This window comes from Notechis scutatus, chromosome 1 (genome assembly GCF_049901735.1).
Source record: "Notechis scutatus isolate UNSWTSFEM ecotype Mainland chromosome 1, rNotScu1.2, whole genome shotgun sequence".
Lineage (NCBI taxonomy): Eukaryota > Metazoa > Chordata > Lepidosauria > Squamata > Elapidae > Notechis > Notechis scutatus.
This window is the reverse complement of record NC_142009.1, coordinates 227,697,615-227,707,878: the sequence shown is the minus strand read 5'-3', so window position 1 is coordinate 227,707,878 and position 10,264 is coordinate 227,697,615. Positions and strand designations below refer to the sequence as shown.

General features: G+C 39.7%; 1 protein-coding gene across 2 annotated transcripts; it reads left to right on the top strand.

Annotated features, from left to right (window-relative positions):
• The first annotated feature begins 3,590 nt into the window (after positions 1-3,590).
• Positions 3,591-9,330, top strand: LOC113410675 (glycine N-acyltransferase-like protein 3). 2 transcript variants are annotated; one of them, XM_087950476.1, is made up of 5 exons: positions 3,591-4,077; positions 4,629-4,736; positions 4,972-5,098; positions 7,463-7,583; positions 8,154-9,330. In XM_087950476.1, exons 1-5 carry the CDS (start codon positions 4,000-4,002, stop codon positions 8,566-8,568), a joined length of 849 nt encoding a protein of 282 aa, XP_087806602.1. In that variant the 5' UTR covers positions 3,591-3,999; the 3' UTR covers positions 8,569-9,330. The 2 variants fall into 2 exon arrangements, with proteins under 2 accessions (XP_087806602.1, XP_026521120.1); XM_026665335.2 differs by having other exon boundaries at positions 3,593-4,042.
• The last annotated feature ends 934 nt before the right edge of the window (positions 9,331-10,264 follow it).

The window sequence follows — 10,264 nt, the reverse complement described above, 5'->3', positions numbered from 1 at the left end:
AACAGTTTGGAATTTTGCATACATTTGCCCATCACTTTAAACGTTACTCGGGTTGAATGAGCATGCAGGAATTCTTCAATTCTGGGAGATCAGGTACAAAATATTGTGGGGGGGGGGGGACGGGACGGGACAAAAACAGTATTAACTGTGTTGCTATATTAAAAAATTATCATTAAAATATTTTTAAAAACCATACTGCTCTTAGAATCACTATGACCTCCTTTTGTGAAACTCCTGAAAATAAAAACAATTGAAAAGATCCCCTGCCTCACAGACATTTAAACTGAAATGTTTCATCTGCCTTTTGAGTGCTTAAAAAAAAAGTTGAGTAGCAGAGAGTAAATGGTAATTTAATTGTAGGGAAATAACACTGCATTCTAATTTATTTATTTCACTTGCACAGAATTCATTCTAATATCTATTCATTCTCCAAATGCTTCTAAAAATGGCTGGTAGGAAAAATGTATGTGTTGGCATAATTTCCCCCCACAACAATTTGTCTCAGTGGTGGGATTCAAATTTTTTTACTACCAGTGCTATGTGCGTAGCTTGGTGGGCATGCTGTGGCTTGGTGGGCGTGGAAGGATACTGTAAAATCTCCATTTCCACCCCACCTCACTAACCTGATTTCCAGCTCCATTCTCCTGTGCAGGGCAACAAAAGAAGACCCAGCTGATCAGCTGGGACTCGGGAGGCAGAGAATAGATGGGGGCGGGGCCAGTCAGAGGTGGTATTTGCCGGTTCTCCAAACTACTCAAAATTTCCATTTCTGGTTCTCCAGAACTGGTCAGAACCTGCTGAATACCACCTCTGCTCTTAGATGAAGCTAGCAACTTCTGAAGATAACTAGATCAGATACTTAGATGCAGCCAATAGTCCAACAAAGCTGTTAGATTTTATCCCCAATTAATTTGGAAGGGAAAAGTGGGAAATATAGTGCATACATAATGACAAAAAAATGAGACATTCAGTTTGTGCATAAAAATTCCAGTCTATCGAACACCCAATCTCTGTCATCTATCTTATTCTCTATCAACCTGGGGGAAAAATGGACACACCAGGCCAAGGCAGGAGTACAGATGAGGATGAGTGAAACACAAGCATAAGTTTTTTCAGAAGCTCTGATTCCAACTTCTTCCTCCCCATCGTTTGTTCACTAAAGGGGATTTTACTTTGTTCCCCTATATACATCCAAAGCTGATAGGGGCTTTCTCGCAGGTTTTGCAAAAAGGGTGCAAACCACTAATGGAGAGATCATTGGTTCAGATTGTAACACGTCTTGCTTGGAATGTTATTTTAATTTCAGATAATATCACTTCTGACATGATCAGTGGTGGAATTCAATTTTTTTTACTATCGGTTCTGTGGGTGTGGCTTGATGGGCATGGCAGGGGAAAGATACTGTAAAATCTCCGTTCCCACCCTATTTGGGGAAGGTTTCAGCAAAATCTCCATTCCCACCCACCCCACTAACCTGCTTCCCAGCTCCGTTCTTCTGTGCAGGGCAACAAAAGAAGACCCAGCCGATCAGCTGAGACTTGGGAGACAGAATAGATGGGGCGGGGCCAGTCAGAGGTGGTATTTGCTACTTCTCCAAACTACTCAAAATTTCTGCTACCAATTTTCCAGAACTGGTCAGAACCTGCTGAATACCACCTCTGCATATGATGTACCTTTTACAAAATGGCAGAAAGTCTTATCTAAATTTGTATGGTGAGGGGAAAAAATGTACAAGTGACAGTCAAGATATTGGTTTTTTTTAAATAAAGTTTTATTTGGGTTTTCACACATACAAAGTACAAGTAAAACATCTTTTTTGAAAATAGCATGGTCCCGGGTTGAACTTCTTTATACAGACACAAAACTCAATTTCATGCTCCTTTTTGTATTCTATTCCATATCTTATACTATTTTACATTTTCTATATAGTTTTTCCCCTCTTTTAATTTTCTCAATTTTATTTTGATTATCTCATCTCAATTCAAATCATTATATTTATACTTTTGTCTGTTCTGTTTCAATTTCATATTATCTTTTCTCATTAAACAAATTTTCTCCTGTAGTTGCTAATTGGAGTATGACACCTTTATATCTTTTAATTACATCCATTCAACTCTTATTTAAACTTCAATATATACCTTAAGTTTATGACCTTCAATATAATACATAATACATAACTTTCAATCGAATTCTGCTTGGTACATTCTTGTAATACACACTATATTCTTTTTTAAAAAAAGAAAGATTGTAAATATATGTAATTATAAACCCTCATTCCATTCCAGTTCAGTTCTATCATTAATAATCATTAAAATCTTAACATCTTTAACACTTCTTTTCAATTAAGTATCATACTTCCTTAAAAACATATATAATCTCCATAATTAATTTTTCCCTTATTTCTCTTCACATATGTTTTATAAATTATTAAATATACCTTTTGTTACATTTATTTATTGACAAGCATTCCACTGAATTACAATAGCTATTTTATCAGACATTTTAATCATACATTGTTTCATATTTTCTAAAATTATTTCTGCTTCTAATATAACCATACTATCTTATGTACCTTTGCAGAATCCCTTTTTCCATTAAGTTTTCACCCATTATCTCTAAATAGGCCCTGTTTCTCTATATTTTGCTTCTGTCCTTTATAACTTCTTTTCCTTTCTTTCTTTCCTCTCATCTTCTCCCTCCCCTTTTTACCCCTTGTCTCTCTAGTTCTAATTCTCTCTTCTGCATTTCCCTCTTCTGTTGCTTTCTGATTTTTTACTTATTTTTCACTCTATTTTTTTTTTTGAGTTTTAAAAAAGCCAAAATATTTTGGACTCAATTATATACAATAATATAGAAGATGTTAAAAACTCATTTACAATTGAAATCAGAGACATTTATTTTGAAATTGATGGATATGCAGCTAGAAAAAAATATGGAACTTTGTACTTATATTCAAATGCATTAAAACTATTATATGCACAAAGCTGAAAAGATTCAACTTTACCCACAATGGAGGAATGGATGGTGAAGTTGATGGAATTTGTTGAGATGACCAAATTGACTGCATCAAGTAGAGAAATTACAATAATTGGAAGCTATTTTTTGTATTTCCTTTCCTTACCTTTCTTTTCCTTTCCTATTTCCTTTTACTGTATTTTCCCCTTTCTTGCATTTTTAACTTTCTCTTTGATATCTTTTTACTATTTCTTACTTTATATTAATTTGTATTAGTTGGTATTTTTTAAATATCCTGTCTGTCTATATCTATCTATGGTATCTATCTATTCTCCCTCCCTCTGCCCCCTCTCTTAGTCTCTTTTCTTGATCTAATTCTAACCAAATCTAACAAGATGGTTACCATCAGAAACAAATATAAAGTCTCATTTCTGGTGGGAAAAATTGAAATAAATTGGCAGAGGATTGGGGAAGCTTGGCATGACAGCAGAGCTCATGAGAAGGATCTAGGAGTTCAAACAGAAAACTGACTGGATCTGAGCAAAGATTAAGATGCAGCACCCAGAAAAGCCAAATGAGGAGGGGAATTGTCCCATTATATCCTACCCTGAAGTTCCGTGACAGATTCTGTGCATCTTTTTGAAGAGGAGGAGGAAGAACCAGATTCAGAGGAGAACTCCTAGGCTGGGGAGGGATCTGGAAACCATTTCCTATGAGGAATGATTAAGGGAGCTAAGCTATAAATATCTCCAAGGCTCTCACATACTTGATTGAAGATTGGGCAGGGTCCTTTCCAGCTCACACACTCTATGATTCTATGACTGTGGATCCATTCAATCCATAGCTGATCAGGAAGGCTTTTTTAAAGAGTTCAGAATCTGTATCACCGACGGAGACCATTTGAGGACATCAACTTGATTCTCCAGCAGGCAGGCAAGGTGGTTCATCAGAAATTGATGCAATTTTGCTTCTTTTCTCCCTTCCAGTTTGCTCGCCAAAAGACGCCTGGGTGGGACCTGCGGGGCACCCTCGACCTGGCCAGCCATGCTGATCCTGACCTGCTCTTCCAAGCTGCAGCTGCTGGAGGGTGTGTTGCGAAAGGGCCTCCCCGAAACACTGCTGGTAATCACTTATTAATGCTCCTCTTCTCTCTGTGTAAAGCTTGTGCTTCCCCATTTACTGAGAATTTGGAGAAAACTGCACCCGTTAAATTTCTAAATCCATAATAATGTTTGATGCCCGCCATGAAGTCATTTCACATTCAAGTCTACTTTTCCTTTCATTACATATGCAAACAAAAAGCCAATAATGTCCAACCTGAAACAGAGCAAACAAGAGAATCTTTCTTTGCAAGAGAATTTCTTCTGCCAGAGAAAATCCAAAAATCACCTGGCCTTTCAATGAGACAGTGAATTCTTACAACTGACCTATTTGGCTCTCAACAGACTGAATCAGCCAATCAGAGATGGCTTTCACTGACAGAGCAAATTCCTTCATCTCACCCATCATAGTGTTTGCCCTCAGAAGACTTTGGGTGGCTTCTGATTCAGCCAATCAGAGATTGCTCACTTCTGCCCCAGACCCACCCTCCCCCAACCTTTTGATGAATGACATGAGAGGAAAAGCAGAATCTCTCCTGCACTAGGACTGCCTGACCCTCTTTTTAATTTAAGGTCTGTGGGGCAGTGATGCACATCAATCGTGGAAACCCAGCTCAACATGAAGTCGTGGTGGACTCTTGGCCAGAATTTAAAGCTGTTCTTACCCGACCACGGAAGGAGGTAGGAAATTACAGCAGAAGATTGATGGGTTTCCCCCACAGCCCCCTGGCAAAAAATGGGAAGGAAAAACCTACCTGTATCTGGGGCACAAAAGCCATTCAGGAGGCCCTCGGAGATGCTATAGCAGTTCTCCTTGCCTCCTGTTTCTATATCCCTCTTCCAAGTGAGCCTGGCCTCATCAGCTCTTCCGCATGGTCTCAGCCATCTGTTCTATTCCCGCTGCCACTTCCTGCAGGTGGTGAAGGACAAGAGGGATTATTATGCCAACCTGCATGCTGCTTTCTATCGGGAGGAAGATGCCTGCAGAACCCTCCTGGAAAACAAAGATGCCATAGACTGGGACAAAGCCTTCCAGCTGCAAGGCAAGGCCTGGGCTCTAGCAATTTCTTTTCCACCCTTAGGAGATTTTGGAAAGTGCCAAAAACCTGGTTGTTCCCCCAACTGTTAGGAAAAGTGTAGTTGTGGACCCTGGTTTAAGTTAGCTTAGTTTTGTTGAGTGTAAGATGGAGTGTTTTTCAGGTGTTCTTTTCTTTATTTATTTGTAAACCATCCAGATTTGTGAAGAAATTGGGCAGTCTCAACATTGGCTTAAATAAATAAATAAATGTCTCCAAATACATATAAATATACATATACATATACATACATACATATATATATATATATATGTTTTCTTACGTTTTCGCGGGTACTTACATGTCTGGTATTCAGCTTTGTTCGGGTAAACTATAATGACATTTGAAAATACCCGAACAAAGCTGAATGCTTTGTTCGGGTATTTTCCCATGTCATTATAGTTGTGCTTTTAAAGTTGTAGCAACGTTTCAGCAGAATCTCATCTGCCACCATCAGGTTTCTGTATTGTGTATGTATATGTAGGTCTTGGCGTGTTCGGGTCTTTTCCCGTGTAAGATTGCGAGCATCTTGGCAACGTTTCGATGAGGTCCCACTCGCCATCTTCAGGCTGGTGCTTTCGGCTTTGTGCTTGTGTGAGCAAAGCATGATCAGAGCTGCCGTCTCCCAAAAATACTGGTGGGGAGGTGGGCTGTGTTGTCATTTCTTGATTGGTTGATGGAGTTGATGTTTGCAGATTGGCTGGCTTTTTCGTAAGAACATGTGTGGCTGAGGTATTGGCCGGGTGTCTATCAGTGTCCTGTGTTGTAACGACCTGGGTAATGGGCTGTGTGATGACCTTCTGAGTTCTAATGTTTTGACATCCTGGGTCTTGTGCTGTAATCTCCTGGGTCGTAATGACCTGGGTCATGGGTTGTGTGATGACCTTCTGAGTTCTATTGTTGTGACATAAACCAATCAAGAAATGACAACACAGCCAACCTCCCCACCAGTATATATAGTGAGACGGCAGCTCCGATCACATTTTGCTCACACAAGCATGAAGCCGAAAGCACCAGCCTGAAGATGGCGAGTGGGACCTCATCGAAACATTGCCAAGATGCTCGCAATCTTACATGGGAAAAGACCCAAACATGCCAAGACCTACATACCTATACCTGTGAAATATATATATTTGTTTTCTGAGGTTTTCACGGGTATTTGTATGTGGATCTTTGGTTATTTGGGTTTTCTCCCACGTAAAATTGGAAGTATCTTGGCAACGTTTCGACAAAATCTCATTCGTCATCTTCAGGCTTGTGTCATCGGCTTTGTGCTTCTCGGAGTAATGTGAGCTTGCAACTGCTTCTTCCTTTTAACTGCTAGTGGGGGTGTGACTTGATTGGGTGGGGGCTTGGCTGTGTTCTGATTGGGTGGGGGTGTGTTCTCAATGGGTGGGGGTTTGGCTGTGTTCTGATTGGTTGGGGGGTTGGCTGTGTTCTGATTGGCTGGGGGTGTGTTCTGTGCTCTCTCTCTCTCTCTCTTTATACAAAATCATATACATGCACGCACACATAGAGTAACACACACACAATATGAACAATTAAATATATGGCTTAGGAAATACCCTGTTATTATTTAAAACAATCCTAAATTGAGATTAACTTTGCAATAAATCTGTAAACATGGCACGCAAGAAAAAAATTCAGACTTCTTTACATTTTGGTTTATATCCTATCAAACCTTGAAACTGCCTACTGGAATTAGGGAATAATGGTGTCAGTGCAAGCAGAATTTTTAGACAATCTTCTCAAGTAACAGTTGAGAAATTGAACAGATTAGAAATTGTCTAATTTCTTAATTTTTGCAAAAATCAATATAAAGGCATTCTACCAATCAAAACAGCAGTCATATTGCCTCATGAGAAATATAACACCTATTCTTGGTGTTCTTTACACCAATGTCATATTTTTCTAACTACATAATATAGGAGAAAATCAAATGATGCATAGAATTAGTAACCCTGGATACCTTTTGGCTGCCACATATAGTATGACTGCCATTTTGGTCTTTAAACTCAGGAGAAGTTGGTATCATGAAAAATCCTTGTGCTCTGCTATTTTATGCCAGATAATTCAATCCCAGTGTTTGTTATGATGGGTGACATTCATCCTGGTGTGCTAGAGCAGTGTCCATTCTATTCTATATGCCTCTAGCAAAGGAAGATAAATCTATAAGCTTATGCAACACTCCATTCCAGCCATCACCACCATTTCCCTGTGGCTGGGGAATGTCTCTGTGCCACTCAGTTGCAGCGTATTAGGAGTAGAGAGAAGATAAGGTTTCACTTCAAACCACAGGCTTCTTTCTTGTGTCACTTCCATTCTATGTAGGTCTCCAAGATGGGCTCTATCAGGCTGTGAAAGTCATGGCAGAGGCTAGAAGTGTCCACATGGAACCCCATTTCTACCAGGCAGTGCTGCACCCAGATGCAGCCACACTATGTCAGAACGAGTGAGTGATGGTACTCTCTTTCTAAGAGAACTGTTTTGGCGATCTATTAATTTGATTCCATGTAATTATCTGGAATTCAGTAATGAGCCTCTAGTTCTTCTACAACTAACTCTATCCTCTGTAGAAAACTAGGAATATGTTGTTTCTCCTAGTTGTAAAAATGAGACAGGTTTACAGATAAGGTCCCTGTTTTGTTGCTAACTTGTAAGATGTGTGGGATGAACAACATTAACAGGGAGTTGAAAGAATTCCCTGAACGTAACTGCTTCATTGGCTTCCCCCACCCCGCAAAAAGTGGCTTTGGGAATATTAAGGAGATTTAAAATAAAACACACAAAAAAGATCCTAAAGTTGATTTCAGCAGTTTCAAAGGGGTGTTAAGGAGATATTTCAGACTATCCGGGATTTGTGTTTTTCCACGACTGGGTAACTCTGAGATCATGGTTTCCCTTGATGGTTTTCCCTACCAGGCTTTTAGCTTTGCTAGGTGTGAGCAAAGCTTATTTTTCAAACATGGTGGGATACTCTCCTTTTGTTCCACCATCACTACCATCTGCTCTTTCCTTTCAGGCTCAGAAGTGACCCCTTCCACTTGGGGACGCTCAACCCATCTCATGCAGCCCTACTCAATGATACCTATGAATTTGGAGGCAATGATCGGAGCTTGCACTACCTTAGGAGCCTGATTGAGGACTTCCCAAATGCTTGCCTCCTAGGTCATAAAGGGAAGCTGGTTGCCTGGAGCCTAAGTGATGCCCTTGGTTGTCTGACCCATGGCTACGCTCTTCCTGAATACCGGGGAAAGGGTCATATGAAAACAGTGATGCAGGCACTAGCCAGAAAGTTGCATGCTAAAGATTTTGCCTTGTATGCTAGAGTTCTGGCAGACAACAAAATCTCCAAGCAATTTTTAAGCGGCCAGGGATTTCATCTCTTGCCTTGGACAAAGTATATTCTTTTTTTAATTCCAAATCACATGAAATAGCAAGGGGCAGCATTCAGGATTCATTAGATGGGGAGGTTGGAAGTTACATTTACAGAGATCTAAGGGACTGTGTTAGGATATATTGAAGTTTAAGTTGGAAAAGGGTCACAAAAATCAGGAATAGCTATGAATGAATAACTACATTCTAAAATAAAATTCTTGCAGCCTTGAAATGGTGCATAGCCCATCGATATCCCTCGGCATTAATTTTACACCATATTTGGATCCAGCACTTTGGCCCTAAACCACTTTTTTATTTTAAAGAGAGCTCTTCCACCCCACCACTGCTTGTGGTCCTGTGATCATCTTCACTTCTGCCAAATTCAAAAGGCTGAGAATTAGACCAATGATTCCTTGCGGCAATTACTGCTCCAACAATTAACTAGTAGGATAGTGTAAAGTATGTCCTTTAATTAGTTCCACATGCCAAGCATAGTCATCTTTTAGGATTCTGCCACTCTTAGAGGAAGAAATAAGATTGCCTAGTGAGAATTATTATGAGAGCCAGTTTGGTCTGTTGGTTAAGGTACCAGGCTAGAAAAAAAGTGGGAGAGTGTGAGTTCAAGTTCCATCTTAGCCGCGAAAGTCAGCCTGGCGACTTTGTGCCAGTCACTGTCTCTCGAGCCAATCCACCTCGCAGGGTTATTATTGTGGGGGAAATAGGAAGAGGAAGGTGTGTTGGATATGTTCACCACTTTGAGTTATTTGTACAATAACAAAGGAGGCAGGATACAAATAAACAAATATTGTGCTGTCATTCCCAATGTCTAAGAATCATCAAATGTCTATATATTTGGGTTTCTTCCTACATTATGACTAGCTTATTAAAAACAAATCCAGGCCCGAGTTTTGTCAATGGGGAAATATCTCCGAAAGCTTTGTGAAACTAGACTAATTCAACATAAGTGGGGACATAATACTTGGTTTTTGTTACTTGTCATAGGGAAACATCTGGGAAGTAGTGTGCCTCTCTGAATTTTTATTTCAGTGCTTCTGTTGGAACCATGTCTTGCACAACACCTGAAAATGCAACAAGGAATGTTTGACAGTAATCTACAAGTGTGCTAATATAGGCACTCTCATTCTTAAAGGGAATTTGGTTTTCAGTATAGAATATCAGAATTTCTGTCTATTTTGTGTGTAGAGGTTGTTGGATGTCGTCTCTTCAAACTGGTTAATGATAAGCTTCATTCTTACACAAACAGGAAATATTGTACCAACCAAGAATTTGCTTCTCATTTTAGAAGTTAGCCAGGTTGATGACTTGCATGTACTTCTGGAGACTGAACAAAGCCAAACAAAACAAGAGCAATTTACCACAAGTATCTACAATACCTGCTATAGTGTTCTGACCCAGGGTTCATCAAACCTAATAAAACACAAACTGAATTTAAAGTAAAACTTTTTAATGCGATGCTGGGAATTGCTTGCATTCCTAACCAAAACTCATTATACACAGTTCTTCCAGATAAGAGCATGCTTTTCAGTACTGTCAAATGCTGCCAAGAAACAGAAGTCCAATTAAGGCTAACATAAACCAACCCAGAAACCTAGAAAAAAACTAACCAGAGCTTCACGAAGGACTCAGAGATTACTGAACTGTTCGTCATTGAGGTCTGACTTTTATCCCTTATGGGAGGGGCAATCACCTCCCAGCCTTAGTCCCGAATCGCCCCTTCTGCTTCAGCTGCTCTCG

Bases quoted from the DNA above. Each gene is read 5' to 3' on its own strand.
- LOC113410675 (XM_087950476.1), top strand. From the start codon at position 4,000: ATGCTGATCCTGACCTGCTCTTCCAAGCTGCAGCTGCTGGAGGGTGTG. The intron at 5,099-7,462 runs GCAAGGCCTGGG...CATTCTATGTAG, and splicing joins CAAAGCCTTCCAGCTGCAAG to GTCTCCAAGATGGGCTCTAT. The intron at 7,584-8,153 runs GTGAGTGATGGT...CTTTCCTTTCAG, and splicing joins GCCACACTATGTCAGAACGA to GCTCAGAAGTGACCCCTTCC.